Genomic DNA, 15,882 nt, shown 5'->3' on the forward strand with positions numbered 1-15,882 from the left:
ATATTTGACTCTAGAATACTTTGGTTTACAGAGAAGTTCATGGTTGAAATGATGAAGGTGCCCAGCAAGCCCAAATCATCACCTCTCCACCACTGTGCTTGACAGCTGGTATGAGAAATTTGTGCATTAAGACCAAACATCTGCACTTCACTTCTCCAATTCATAAATCATACTCATTCTAAATGAAGAAGCTCTTGCTCACTGCCTGCAATCTGCATACACAAGATAAACATTTTTTTTCACATGCAATTTGTTTTTGTTCTGCTTTTTTTTTTTTTTTTTTTTTTTTTTTTTAAATTGAGCATTTTGTGGTTTATGGGGTTTTGGAAAACTGGAAGAAGTGAATTTGCTGGGACTGGAAAGACTTGCAACTGTCTTGAATGTTTTGCGCTTGTGAATGATGGACTTAACATTGTTGGGAAATGACGTTAAAACTCTTCCCAGACTAACACACAGCAACAATTGCTTCCATTGCCGCCATCTTTCCTGCTTGGCACTGTGTTGTGACACACCTAAATACTTCAGGCCAGCAAACTGCCAAAACTTCTGCGTTTATAGTTGTGCTCATATTTGATGAGTGGACTTGATTAGAAGCCTGTGGCAGTTAATTACCCTTCTAATTACTATAGAATCAGTAAGGGCGTACGTAGTTTTATGGCTTTCATCTGAGGTTGTACTTGCATAATGTTAAGACCTGCTAAAATCATGATGAATAAAACACTAGAATTAGGTGAGGGTTTATGATTTGATTTCTGTCTTTGTGCATATTTTGATGAATCTCAAAAAGCAGTGTTTTATAAAATATACCCAACAATAAAAAAATTTATATCATAACAACACAACCAGGAAAAAAGGCCACACACACACAATAAGTCTTCCTTTTATAGGAAAATTTTAATAGTTATTCAATGTTCTACATTTTACAGTAAATATACAATTACAAACTTGGCTTAGTTATAGTACTAAGATCACTAACTGATCTTTTAAAAAAAACAAACAAAAAAAAAACCCTCAACAACAAAAAAAATAAACAATAAAAAAAAAAAAAGAGGAAATTAAAAAAAGAAAAAAAAAGAAAACAGATTTACACTTCATATCACAAGCCTGACGCAGGTCCTTCACTCTGGACCAAATAGCTAACATACAATTCACTTCTCTCAACGCTGAACAGACGTTGGGCTTCAGTTTCAAACACAACCTTACGGTAACAGATATACCATAGCATGTGCAAACTGGGTACCAAACTAAAACTTCCAAAGATGGGGTTGTTCATCGTACTTGATCCAGAGGGATGCAAGCAGTTTTTTTTTTCTTCTTCTTTTGTTTTTTTGTTGTTTTTTTTGGAAGACAAGGAATTTCCACTTTTTGCATCACATTTAGTGTCAAATCAAACTAAGAGATATCTCTGACAAGTTGAAATTAAAAAGCTGCAGCAGAACATTGAAGACATTTAAGAGCCTACTATTCACTTTGATAGTAGTGTTTTAGTTTATACCTGTGAAAAACTAAGACTTTGCAACTGCAAGGCAAAAACAAAAAACAACAAAAAAAAAGAGAAGGGGAGGGGAAATGGAAGAGAGGTTATGGAAGAGAGGATAGGTGTTATGAAATGCTTCTAGTCACATTTTCACTGTCAAGATAAAAAAAGAAAAGAAAATAAAAGCAAAAAAGGTTTGGAAATCTACAGGTTGACGGATGAAGCGGTGAAGCAGAGTCACGATTAAGACGAGTTTGCACACCGCCTGCCCGCCCGCCCGCCCGCCCCCCCCTCGTCCCCTAACGCTGCAAAGTGTGCAACTGCCCATTTTCACTTAAGTGCAAATCGAAATAAATGAAACAAGGAATGGAGTGAAATGAGGAAGCAGTTTCATCACTCTGGAAAAAAACTAAACAAAACTGAAACTGTTCCCAGCCTCTTCACTGGGTCTTCACTGGGTTTCCACATTAAAACAAAAATAATTTGTTTTTGAACTTTGGTCCACAATCAAAAAAAAAAAAAAGGGTAAAAAATACAGGTCTGTATTTTTAGTGATGTTCTGGTTGTCCAGACATCTAAAACTATCTCCCAATAAACCTACAGCAATTTGAGAAAGTGTTCAAAGATGACAATTAATTGTGAGTTTTACATGTAAATGATTAAAAAGGCTCAAAGCCATCAGCCACAGATGCCACATTAAGACTTTGTCACCAGCGACATCTAGTGTTTAAAAAGGCGTCGATGTAACAACCATCGCTTCTGCAGTTCAGACGGGGAGGTGAGGGATGCAAACTTTAGGCAGGTTGGCACAGAAAGATATGAGAGTTGAAAAAAAAAAAACAAGTGCTAAGAGTGAAGACGGGAGGAAACAATATATGATCCGACATCATTTTGCATCCCTGAATGTGATGAAACCAGATGTGTAATGGAATGCAGAGTGGGCACAAAGTGAAAACGGGGGTAAACCCAGAGAGGAGAGGAGCAAAAGTTAAGAGTCAGGCAGAAAATATGCATCAACAGCGTGAGAAACAGGACAGCAATACGGGAAAAAACCCCAAAACTAAACAGATTCACATGAAGCCAGACGCAACGAGGACTCAGAATTCACCACTTAGGAGAACAAAGTAATATTTATCGAACAACAACTGGTGAAATATGGCACAGAACAAAGGGCACAGAGGCTGAGGGTTTTCAAGACATCATTCAATACAATTCTTTGAACCCACAAAACAGAAACGGACAGAAAAAAAGAAAAACTGATTCTAAAGGCATCCATTTCAGTTCTGTCACCGATCCACTTTTTTAGCTTTTTTTGTAACATATCGTAACGTCTGTAATTTCAATGGGAATCTGGTGATAAGAAATCCCACAGTTTTATGTAAAGACCTTGTGTGAACTCCACTTCCTCCTATAGAAACGGATATGAAGTGGACAGATGCAGAAGAGGTAAAACAAAAACAAAAAATAATATATATATATATTAAAAGCACAAACAGTAGCTGCCACACTGATGCAACCATGCTTAGCTAGAAATACATTACTGTACCACTTGCTGTATAAATATACTGCATGTTTTTTAAACTTAGAAATCCAATGCTATAGTGAAATACACCTGAATATTATGCATACCCATTATGCTCAATTGACCATAGGGAAAGAAGAAGAAGAAAGGAAACAAGATTTAACTGAGAAATACTGACAAAAAGTAGTGGTTGGTTAAATAAATCCTAATGGAGTAACATCACTGCTGTCGCAAGAAAATGTAGTTTGTGAACTTGTGAAGTTTCACCAGCTTTAAATTAAAATGTACAAGATCCTTAAGCGGCGTCATTTCCTCACTCTCATGCTAATAACACCCACTTGATATCGGCTAAAATACAAGAGTCGCTTTAAAAACGGGGCCCAAACGTAGGCGCTTTTCTTCCGACAGCGGAATTATGCGATATTTTCTTGAGAATTAACATACTAGTGTACAAACATCTGGACTAAGAATACCTCAAACACTCGACCTTATTGTTTTATTTTTAATTAGGATATAAATTGCTTCTTCCTCCGTCTTGCACTACAAAGTCTAGGTACCTGTTACTTAGCATTAAATTATAGTAGTATAGTCAAGTTTCTTTTTTTTGTCTTATGTTGTGCAATATTTCCTCACAATGTTATTCAATACTCCAAAAAAAATTTGATATGTCTACTTTTCTTAGCAGTAACTGTAATAATTATTGAAAGGCGGCTGCATACGGAGCCTTGAATCCATATTTAGAGATTACAACAATATGCATTTGTTTATTTAACCCCCCCCCCAAAAAAAAGAAAATCAATTCAAAATGCTGATAAAATAATTACTGTACGTTAAAGTTGGAGGCATTCCCCTCTTATTTTATTGCAATATCAAACCACTTCATCCACATACCCGTGCGCTAAATGCTTTTTTTAAAAGACCAATCTACCCTCACAGGAATGTGAAGTTCTCCTTTGAGCTTTTTTCTTCTTGTATATCCTGAAAAAATGCCACAGGCCTCACCTAAAAGTAAATCCCACCACGATCACGACTACCCCACACTGACGAGGACCAATACACAAAGACTTAAAGTGCCGCTATTACGCATCTGTGTTTAGATTTGCTTACATAGCCCAATGTTCTCACCGAATGGAGTCATTCTCTCCCTGAAAACACTTCCATGGAAATGCTTTGGCTGTAGCCCAGGCTCTTCTTGTGTTACATATCTATGTCACTATGTAACAGCCATAATCTTGGCCTAGAAACCAAGAAGTGAAAAAAATCACCCCACCTTCTCGCCTATTATGACCTTTTTGTTGAGTTCTTGTACAAAATGATCAGTTTCTGCTGAATTACATTTGTCTCCACAACAATAATGAACCCAACATGTTTCATTTTAGCATGGTGCACAGGTATAAATATTTACTCGATCTGTATTGTATTTGACTGTAGACAAATTACCAATAAAGTTGTTCTTTCTAACATAAAAACACAAGAAGAAATGGGTGAAATAATTCCACAAAAACATCAAACAAGACTGTCATATTTTCAATTTCCTGACATTAAAGTTCAGAGAAGAGAAAATCTGGCTGAAGCTAAAAGTTTCTGTTAGTATTTGATGGCTCTTAGAGGAGCATCCAGTTATGAATGTGACCAAATTTGATTGTCAAACTCCTTTAAATCTGCATTCTATCTAAAGACCAGCAGATGGCGATAGCTGTGGCAGTCCTATAGAAGTTCAGGGGCTCATCAACTCACTTTGAGTCACACTGAACAAAAAAGTCTGTTCTGTAAATCTTGGTGATTTTATTTATTTATTTTTTTAAAATGATGATTATTTGCTTGCCCATGGGCTAATGACTTGCCAATCAAAAACCAATAAGATACAGTTTCCCAGTCAGACCCACGACTCCTTGTAACATCCATTCTTTTGCAAAATGGGGCTTAAACAAACATGAGACGTCACAGTATCCATCCATCTTTTATACAGTCTGGGTACAGTGCAGATTTCAAGAGCCAGGAGCCAAAACCGAGTGTTTCAGAGAGAGAACGACAAAGATGCTGAAGCACTGTGGGAACTAATGTGTGACTAAAAACATGTTGTTGTTGTTTTTAATTTGTTTAACTTTAAAATCAATGAAGTGGAAAAAATAATTGTGAATACAAGCGTAACTGGGCACTTTAAGCTACATGACAAGGTACGGTATCATTCTGACATAAATCCTAAAAAGCCGTGCTGCAACATGGACCTTATGCTGAGCACATTATTAACAGACTGCGTCCAATCAGAAGGCTGTGATGTGCATAACATTTAGACGGATGGACTATATTGAATTCTATTCATCTATCCAATGATATTTATCTGACACGTCCATTATTTAATAAAAAAAATTCAATAGTCTGGGCTCTCATATGCAGGCCGCTTGGTTATTAGTCCTCGTCTGGAAAATGGAAGGAGGACGAGATGATATATTCACAGTGAGAAAAATCAATGTGCATCACATACAGCACAAAAGAGCCGTCTGTTTGTGCACCTCCTTGCAGGCGAGATGTAACAAACTTAACTCTCTTGTACCTTAAGATGACAGCTGTGAATATGTCATCTTGTCTACTGTTCTCATTCCTTCAGGCTCTCCTCCGACATCACCACCGATCCCTTTAAACTCCATCACTGCTGGCTGTGTCTCCCATGCACACCCCAGAAATCCGTGTGTGTGTGTGTGTGTGTGTGTGTGTGTGTGTGTGTGTGTGTGTGTGTGTGTGTGTGTGTGTGTGTGTGTGTGTGTGAGAGAGTGAGTGAGTGAGTGTGCGTGTCCACCAGCTAAAACATAACTGGAGGTACTGTACAATAAGCGCCACTAAGTGACGGTGTTTCCCAAAACACAACAGGAGCCCCTGTGTGTGTGTGTGTGTGCGTGTCAGAAAGTGTGCACGACCATCCAAGCTGTTGTCACTGTTAGTACAGCTGTATTTTTTTAAGGTTTTAAATGTACTTACCTACTCTAACCACAGAAAAAAAGCTGACATGACCCAAACCACCCAGGAACGTCCTCTATAGCTAGGATAAAATTTTGATAGTGTTACAACATACCAGCCTGCATAGTATGTAGCATGATGTTTGTACTAGGTACAATGCTAAAGCAGACAAAAAATGTGACGCGTAGCATTACAGGTGATGGCTGGTCAGTGCTCATAGCACTCCTATGGAGGCGTAACAACCGGGACGACAAACTACTGCTGGACACAGCTACACTGGAAGACGACCGAGATCAAACTGAAAAAGGATGAGGAAGAATTTAGGGGGAGAGACTGCAAAGTAAGGTAACTCATCTGAGTGTAGCAAAAAGAAGGAACATTAAAAATCAACAATCTGTAAAACTAAAATCCTAGTTGTGTTGAAACCCTGTGCTGATATCTAGTCATTAAAAAATTTGGCAGCATAAGTCAATAAGTCTTTGTGACCGATGGAGATGAAGAAGAATAAGTGCCCAATATTCTCCAGCCAGCTGAGTTGCAGCAGGCAGAAACACACACACACACGCACGCACGCACGCACGCACACAAACACACACCAGCACAACACAGTAACAGGAGCGCTCGACACCCGTGATTGGTCAAGAGTCCTTCTGGAGTTCCAATGACAGACACAGCAAAGGAAAATGAGGAAATGAAATAAAATAACAATACAGAATAAGATAATGATTGGTTGGCAGATGAAAAGGAAAAAAGAAAAAGAAAACAAAGAAAAAGCAGCTTTTGTAAAAATGTTAGAGAATGTCGCATAATAACAATGATAGTAAAGTGGCTGTTGCACTTTAGTTTTGTTCTTGCAGACAGATGCAGAGTTCCCGTGATTACTGACGGGAGCTCGCGGTAAGATTCGAGCAGTTGCATACGATGGTGGACTCCAGATCTGGTGGGAAAGAAAAGCAGAGGAACACATAGGTGATTGAGTTAAGACTGCCTCAGACCTCTGAGGGAAGAAGGGGAAAAAATGGCGAGGCAGCGCAGTTTGTTGAAGTTGAGAGAGACGGGGATGAGATGAGGAAAGGAAAAGGTGGAGAGGAGGGGAAGAAAAGGAGGAACCACCAGATGGAGCACAGAAACATCTTAAAGAGGAGGATCTGAAACAGCAGGAGGGGAGATACTTACATGATGGATGGGCTCTACCAGTGAGGCGGTACGTAGCTGTACCCAGGTGTCCCTTGGGGCCTGTAGGTTGGCACAGTAACTGGGTGTGCTCCAATTGGGGGGTGTTGTGGCGTTGTCAGCAGAGTCCCTACACAAAGAAAACACCACCAAGGATGCAAAATCAATTTGTACCTGAGCTGCATCTACCAATCATGCACTTCTTTTTGGTTTTTTGCAGCAAAAAGGCAATAAAATAAAGAATAAAATGTTTTTTTAAGTCCAGGGACTTGAGGTAGGACTAAAAAGGTAACAAAGGGTCTTTGCTAAAAACATTTAAAATACACCAACACGCATTGGCCTGCACCATCTTCACAGATACTATCAGGGCTATTGCACTTTCACCCATCACAGGTGGGCAACAAAATCACACATTTTCATTTTTCTTTACCTTCTCAGGGCAAAGATGAAGAAAACGATCCTTTAATTAATGCTATAATATATAATATAATTCAAAAGCTTTCATCAGTGCAGTAATAATAATATTAATACCAATTACAAAACAACACATCAGATGCCCTCCTGACACGGCCCCAAAGGGATGTGTCTCCTCCAGTAGAGCCATCACAAATTATGGTCGAGAGTGAAGAACAGTTATTATGTTGGTACCATATTAGGCCCACATGGAAAGAGTTCACAGTTGCTTTCATACCTGCGCTCATAGCCATGGTTGTCCCAGCTACCATCCCCATGGCAGCCATGCCGTTGTTGCGAGGAGCAGGTACAGGAACAGGGGCCGGGTAGAGGGCTGTGGAGGGGATGCTGTTAGGCTGCACCACGGTGGTGTGATGGATCACATGTGGCTGAGCGGCAAACACTGGCTGGGTGTAGTACGCTCCCTGTCAGGACAAAACATCGGAAAACCTTCAATGATTACAAAACATCTTAGCAGAAGAAACTTCTTCAAGTGATTTTGCATTACAAGAACAAGCAAAACAGACTGAAACACAATACTTTGAAATGGACAGAAATTGAAGCCGTCTCTTCTTTCCACTGCACTTTTCAAAGCACCAAATTACAAAACAACAACATGATTGCCTTATTGTTGTTTTATTGTGTGCGACTGAATCTCAAAACTAAGTTCAATTCAATCGGTTTTCTAATTTAATAATAGCGAATGTTTATTTCCCCGCATTTTTGGATAACCAAGCGTGTTACTACCGGCTAAAGTGTGCCATAACAAAAATCAGCCAACGTCAAATGTCTGTGTTTTCATTCATCCAGGTCACGGTTGTCTAAGGACATTAGAAAATAAAGCGAGGGTTCTTTAGCCCTCGCTGATGGTAGAGAGTGACATGTTCTGTATCCAAACAGTGTCCCTGTAGGCTGGAGAAATGCGCTTTTCACTCAACAGCCCAATTCTGCAGAACAGAAGCTACCTATGAACACGATAAGTGCTCTGAATTTAAACGAGGAGAATCAACAGCCATGTGACAGACCATTTACTGTCACAAACCGCTTCGCCTAATTGTTTTTAATACAGAGTAAAACGACGCAGACTGAGCAGGCAGCACAAATGTATTTACTGGAGTGGCTGCGTTAAACGGTTATGGCAGCCGAGCAGCTGCAGCAACAAACCCCATCAACATTTTTCACTGTTAAAGTAACAAACGCCACTCCAGACATCCTCACCTGTGTGTATAGGTTCTGCTGAGGGTAGGCACTGCGGATGGGGTACATAGCTGTCGGGTACGGGGTAGGGGTCGGAGTATAAGGAGGAGGGGCTCCATTTGACTGAGTGGGGGGCACTTTGTATGGAGTTCCTGCTGGAGTATATCCTATACAACGAAAGAAAAGAGAAATACAACATAAATTCACCAGCTCACCAAGAAGAGGTCTTCTTAAATCTAGGAGAGTTTCTTATTTGCTTATACCTTAAACATTTCCTTGTTGTGTGTGTTTCTATGTTTAGGGGGAGCAGCAGCAACCAAAGCGAGTACAGACTCACCCTTTTAGCACTCATCCTCACATCTCATTATTTGCATTTCCTATAAAATCCACCAGATGGGGACGACTGCCATCTTTTGAAGGGATTTGAATATCAAAACAATAAAGCTGACAGTTTATGTATATTTATCCAGTTTAAGCACAAGCTTTGAAGATAGGGGCTTTGCACTGTGTATTGAAAAAGCCATCTACTGACTGTATGTGAGGTATTTTCAGGTTTTTTTCACAGATTATATTCTGCAGTATACGCTGAAACCAACAACCACAGCAGAGCTGCAACACCATTTCACATAGTATCCCCCCTGTAGCTGACGCTACGTCACTGGATGAAAAGCATGACGTTGGGGACAGTAAAGGAATCTGGCTCAGACCGCTGCATTCATGTCCGCTCTGATCTCTGGGGGTGTAGTACCTCTGAGCCGCCACCTGGAGGAGCCTGAAGGTCAAACATGCTACTAGCTAGTTGCTGCTGCTGTGGAGCTTATGAAAGCGCTTTTCTCACACAAGGACAAGGGAACAAAGAGATGCTGGAGCTGCTCTGTGGCTAAAAGTCTGTGTGTGTGTGCATGTGTGTGTGTGTGTGTGTGTGTGTGCACGTGCGTGTGTGTACACACACACACACACACACACACACACATTCATTCTTTGCACTAACATGCATGCAGGGCATTAAAGGACAATGGTGTGTGACAATCACACAAAAGCCCTGCTGATAGAAAACACTTTGTCTCCTCAGCGGTCTTGAGAAATAATGACCAAGACATGTTTTCTAATCAGACGGAGGCTGGCTTGTCTGGCCGATTCATTTTTGTCACTGATACAAAATCTAAACATTTTAATTTCCCCATAAATTAACCACTGTGGAGTAAAGGGTAAGATATCTGCAGTCAAGCACACACACACACAACAAAAACAAAAAAAAACCCCAAACCAAAACAACCCTGATAATGAGTCTCGGGTTTCGGCTGGAACAAAGCTGACAGAGCTTTGCCAAAGCATACCTGATATTTGGTTAGACTTCCAAAAGACGGAAAACAAACTCAGGGAGGGAACAAGGGGAGGAAGCTTCAAAAGCGGCACAGATGAAAAGTACAACCCCCACCCTCTCTGCTCGAGTACCACACTCAATATTTAAGACAATAGAAAACAATTTCAGCCGCTATCTTCGCTCCCTGCTGAGGAAATTAAATTTAATCCATACGTCCAGTAGCATTTTTTTTCTGAAAGGTATTTTAATCAAAATTTAAAGCAATCAATAGATTCTTGCATGATTATATATCACATCTTTACTGCTGTTATAAAAACACATCATCATTATCACTGAATTCAGTAACAATGCATGCGTTCAAAGACTCCATTAAATAAAAACATCTTGCTGACACTACAAATCATTTACTTATTTATTTTTCCGAGTCCCATTCATTTCACCATTCCTACTCTTTTGGGTTTTTTTTTTAAATTTTTTTATCTTTTTATTTAATTGCTCAACGTTGAGCAATCCTTGTTGACTTCCTTCCTCGCCTACCCCCATTCAGATCAAATTGCATTACTGTATAATTACCTTTATTACCACAAATCTGCACAAGATTGAAAAATTGATATCCCGAATGAGGAGAACGATGAATTTAATGCTTTCAAACAATGTAATAAATGTTTTTTTCTTACGCTTGGACTACAAGAAAGCCTGCAATCACCAAACCTAAACCATCTATACATGCATATCAGGAAAGCACAACTGTAGTCCCATCTGCTGAGGGGACCACACAATGAACCCCAACAGAGCATGCATTTGCTGCTATATGGGCACTAGCAGCTGCTACTGGCTAGCTTCCCACTCCTTCGCCATTAATGCCCCTTTAGGCTGAGATCACCACTTAATTCATATTGCCTTTAAACGACTCGAGTCTGTGTGCAGCTCTAAACAACATTGTAACTGCATGAGTGATGGTAATGCTCCGTCAATTTTTATGAGCACGGTTTGGTTCGTAACTTAATTGTAACCGCACGTGACTCTGATAACCATTAAATATGTAGGAAACTGTATTTGCTTTAGGTTAAACACTCATCATAAACGGACAAACTCATTGCATCTCTACGCAGCGCTGCAGAGCCGCAGTAGCAGTGATGGATCCTCTTTAAATTAAAATGTCATCAGTGTGTAATTTATTCAATACATTAAGTGTTAGACAACCTTAACCTTAACACTGACTAACTTTCATTTCACACCATCACATTACTCAGCTGCCAGACTGCGCGGTTACCGATTACTCATCAGGAAGATGAAAACATTTCTGAAAATTATTAAGATAAATTGGAGGCGCAGTTTGTTCAGGCTTTTCAAGGCATTTCACAAACACTCGGTTCTGAGTTTTTAATGATCATTTCTGCATCACGGCAGAATTCACAACGAGCAAACTAGGAACAGTAATAGCACTGGACTCAAATTCACCAATGCAGGGATGAAAAAGCACGTATGCTCGGAAAAAAAGGGCTTGTGAATTTATGTACCCATTTAACTCCACCTCAGTGTGAGGTTCTCTCCTGTAATCTTGCTGTCATTTTAAGTCATGTTAGTTTCTCTCCTTTGTGCTGCTTCACTCTGCGTGTGGGCGTAACCACTCCTAACCAGCTTGGTCTCGTGGTAAAATGAGAGAAAAGACTTTTTAAAATTTTATTTTATTCACACGGACATGAATTGTCACATTTCTTTCCATTAAAGTCAGCATTCCTCTTAAATTCTTGTATTTCAGTAGAAATTACGCTTGGAGCAGCCTGCAGCTCGTATGCTGTCATGAGGCTTTCAGCGAGGACGCATCACCCTGACAACCAACAAGTCTTAAAAAAAAAAAAAAAAAAAAAAAGCGGTTGTAGTTTAACCCAAACAATGATTGAAGTGCTTTTACTGGCTAAACTTAACAGAGCAGTTTTATTAAGGAAGTTAAAGCGCCTCTTGGCTGCTGTTGTGATGAATAGATTTTATATAAATAAAACTGAATTAAAAATAGCATGAGTGGCAAAAATGTAGTCATGTAGTTCTCTTAGAACAAAACAAAAAAAATCTTCTACTTTGTTTACATGTAGATATGAGGAAACTGTGGTCAGGAACAAAAAAAATTGAAATGTCACAAGCTTTTAATAAACTGTTGTGAGCCCGTCGTGTTGACTTAATGCACACACAGTCATGTAGACCAGCGGTCCCCAACCTTTTTTGCGCCACGGACCGGTTTATGCCCGACAATATTTTCACGGACCGGCCTTTAAGGTGTCGCGGATAAATACAACAAAATAAAACGAGTACCGGTACCGAAAAAAAGAAGATTTATTCATAACACACGTGAAAAGACCCAGGAAAACAGAGTTAACGACAAAAACGATAACAAAATAACGCTGAAAACCAATAAAAACCCTGAAAACCATACATTTCACACCTGAGCCTCTACTCGCGGCCCGGTACCAAACGACTCACGGACCGGTACCGGTCCGAGGCCCGGGGGTTGGGGACCGCTGATGTAGACATTCATGTCTCAGTAAACATGCCCACCAGTACTTCATCGGGCAACTTAGAATACCATTTTTTTTTTTACTAAACTACTAAAACTACATATATTTTCTCCATATTTTGTATTTTACTTTACTTTCCCAAGTTGATAAAATCATTAGTGTTTTTAAACAATCACAACCACGTGGATGTGATGTGGCCGCCTTGTATTTTGAGCCTGGTCGATGTTACTGTTACTTACTCGGGAGCCAAATGAAGCATGACAGAAATTATTTGTAAAAGCATTTGTCTATTTTCCATTCTGCATTGCTTTGCCTTAATATAAATCGTTTCTCATGTTTTAACTATTCTAATCTTGTATTCAATTCAATTCATTTTCATTTATATAGCACCAAATCACAATAACAGTCGCCTTGAGGTGCTTTATATTATGAGGTGAGACCCTAGAATAATACAGAGTAAAAACCAACAATCAAACTTCTCACTAACTGCTCGCTCATAGGGGGAAGGAAAAAAAACCCTTTTAACATGAAGAAACCTCTGGCAGAACCAGGCAAATAAATCAACCCAGCAAAGGCAGGCAGAAGAAAACAGTCTAGTAGCTTAATACTTGTAGCTGCATGATAATGATTTGTCTGAATTCATCAGTGTTTGTCTTGCATCGTGCACACAAACTTCAATGGTTCCTTGTAGTGCAATTATCCTTTATTCTTCTTAGAAAAAGAGAAAGAGCCCTCTAATTAACTCTGAAAATTACTCTAAACTGACGATTTCTCCCAAGATATTACCTTGTTAAATATGAGCTCTCTGTGTATGGGGAGGAGGGTAGAGCTTACCTGGTGGATACCCAGGACTGCCTGTTTGGTACAGGTTGGTGTAGGTAGGAGCTGTAGCAGGATACCCCCCTGGATAGCCTGCAAGACGCCACAGGCGAGACAGAAAATATTAGAAACCTTAACATCAAGCAGAGGGGCCGCAGACACGCACAACTGAAGTCCCCCTCCTTTCCCCAACCCGCTCACTTATTCACACAGACACACAGGTAGGGGAGTATTTGGTTTGAAGCAGGATGTGCACAGATGGCGCTCATTAAAAAAATGTCTGCACCAATAACACAGTTGGCTGAATGCGTCTTACATACACCAATTTGGCAGACGGGACACACCTGCCAATACGGTGTGGGAGGAGAGACAAATTCAGAAACATTAGCAATGCCTGCAGACACGTGCGAGGGATGCACGCACGTATGCACCACGCATCCTCCCGTGCGTCATAAATTACGTGTGGAGCGAACAAAAAGTCAATCTGACCTGCGAAAAAGCTTCTCCTTATAAAAAGGTGCAGGTTCGACAGGGCGAGACAAAGACGATGGAAGTAAAAGGGGGGGAAAAAGCAGCACAGAGTGAAGAGAGGGAGTGTAAGCGAGCTAAGTGCTGTTCTCTCCTCACTCTTTGCTATTATTGGCAGACAGTCTCGCAGATCTGTTCTGTAGCCTTGAGCCTCCGCTATATCGAGCCTTGGCTGCTGTAGGTTGAGATACGGTCGGATGTAACAGTTCCAATAAACGCAGTTATAAGACGGTCGAGATGTTAATCACGATCACACAACATCCCGTGTTTATTTCGTTCATGCTAATGCAAAGAATACTTTTTAATTTAACAACACAGCAGACACACGCATGCATAAAATTAAAGCATGGCATAATGAGCACTTAAAAATTTACAGATTGGTTCCGGAAAAATCAGAAAATAGTAAGTCATCAATCTTCATTGTTTTTATTTCAGATTTGGAGGATGTGTTTCTGGTCAGGAAAAAACCAAAAACAAACAGAAATCATGAAGATTTAAAAGAAACTTTTTTTTTTTTAATTTCTCACCTTTTTTGAAGAAAAAAAAAGTGGCAAAAATCTGCATTTACACTACAATTCAGTGTTATATTAAAGAAACAGCTTCTTGCCAGTTCATCATAAGCACCAATTAAAGAGTCCTGAATCAGATGACACATTAACACAACAGATGTTGCTACACTCCAGTTAAACATGTATGCCACGATCCAACTTGAACACCACAAGTTGGATTTTCCCCTTTAACTGAATGCATTCAATCATGTATTGGTTTTATCACAAAAATAAAAATGGGCACAAGAGTTAAAAGTTCCATCTTAAAAATATATATAGATCAGTAGTTTTCACTTCAGTATTTCAGTGTACTATAACTTTATAACTATTATAACCTTTGAGGCCCAAGATTAACAATGGCCTATATTTTTGTCTCTCTCCTTTTATCTGTTCTTGCAAACTCACTTCATTGGGCACTTTATTAGGTGCACTTTGCTCCCTTTGCATTTGTAGCACAGAAACATTCAGATTTTGACCCATATGGATATGACAGCATCACAAAGTTGCTGCAATTTTGTCAGCTGCACGTCCATGATGCAATCCCGTTACACCGCATCCCAAAAGATGCTCCACAAGTCTGAGATTTGGTGGCTGTGGAGGCACTGTTCATGTCTTGTTGATGCCAAATGTCTATTCTCTGTAAACGTGAGAGATGGTTGTGTGGGAAAATCCCAGTAGATCAGCAGCTTCTGAAATACTCAGACTGCACAAACAACCACACCATGTTCAAAGTTACTTAAATCATCCATTGTGATGCTTTGTTTGAACTTCAACAGGTTATCCTAACAATGACATGTAGTCATTGTAAAAAAAAAAAAAAAAAAAAGCAGCTAAACAAGTTCTATTATAAAGTGGCCAGTAAGTGTATATACAAGAGAGCATATAATTAGATTTTTTACTGTACTGCATAATTGATTGCTGGAGTCACTGGTAGGGATGTTAATAGAAACAATGTTTTTTTGCACAAACTTGAATACAATGTCATATTAGCATTTCTGACCTATCAGAACTCTGTTAGGCATATCTCAACTGGCTTAAACCTCGGTATTCAGTAGTATTGAAGACGACGGACCTGTACGTCTGTGTACATCTTACCTGTGAAGGCCATATTCTTGGGGTTTCCATATGGAGTTCCAGGCTGGACAGGGCTGTAGACTGGATTCATAGCTGAAGATAACCTGTTCTTACTAAGAGAGAGAAAGAAACAGAGAAAGTGGAAAACAGAAGAGAGAGAGAGTTAAGAAAAGACAAGGAGGGGAAAATGGAGGGGAAAAGAGACATAAGCCATGTAAACTGGAAAGAAAATTGTTACCATTATCAAGCACACTCACCACACGCATAATCCCAGAGTCAGATTCTTAAAGCGGCATCCA

At 39.7% G+C, this 15,882-nt stretch overlaps 1 protein-coding gene across 2 annotated transcripts in view; it reads right to left on the bottom strand.

The window, feature by feature from the left end:
* Positions 1-1,764: 1,764 nt before the first annotated feature.
* fam168a (family with sequence similarity 168 member A) overlaps positions 1,765-15,882 on the bottom strand; it is a 38,015-nt gene continuing 23,897 nt past the window's right edge. For both annotated transcript variants that reach the window (XM_084950083.1, XM_084950084.1), the window contains 6 exons: positions 15,605-15,696; positions 13,449-13,526; positions 8,799-8,944; positions 7,819-8,005; positions 7,131-7,257; positions 1,765-6,891 (listed from right to left, as the gene is read on the bottom strand). In XM_084950083.1, coding sequence (XP_084806209.1) covers positions 7,145-7,257; positions 7,819-8,005; positions 8,799-8,944; positions 13,449-13,526; positions 15,605-15,696 — 616 coding nt within the window. In that variant the 3' untranslated portion in view covers positions 1,765-6,891; positions 7,131-7,144. The remainder of the gene's footprint in view (positions 6,892-7,130; positions 7,258-7,818; positions 8,006-8,798; positions 8,945-13,448; positions 13,527-15,604; positions 15,697-15,882) is intronic.

The sequence above is a fragment of the Perissodus microlepis genome, chromosome 14 (genome assembly GCF_051167445.1).
Source record: "Perissodus microlepis isolate ML-2025 ecotype Zambia chromosome 14, ASM5116744v1, whole genome shotgun sequence".
NCBI classification, from domain to species: domain Eukaryota; kingdom Metazoa; phylum Chordata; class Actinopteri; order Cichliformes; family Cichlidae; genus Perissodus; species Perissodus microlepis.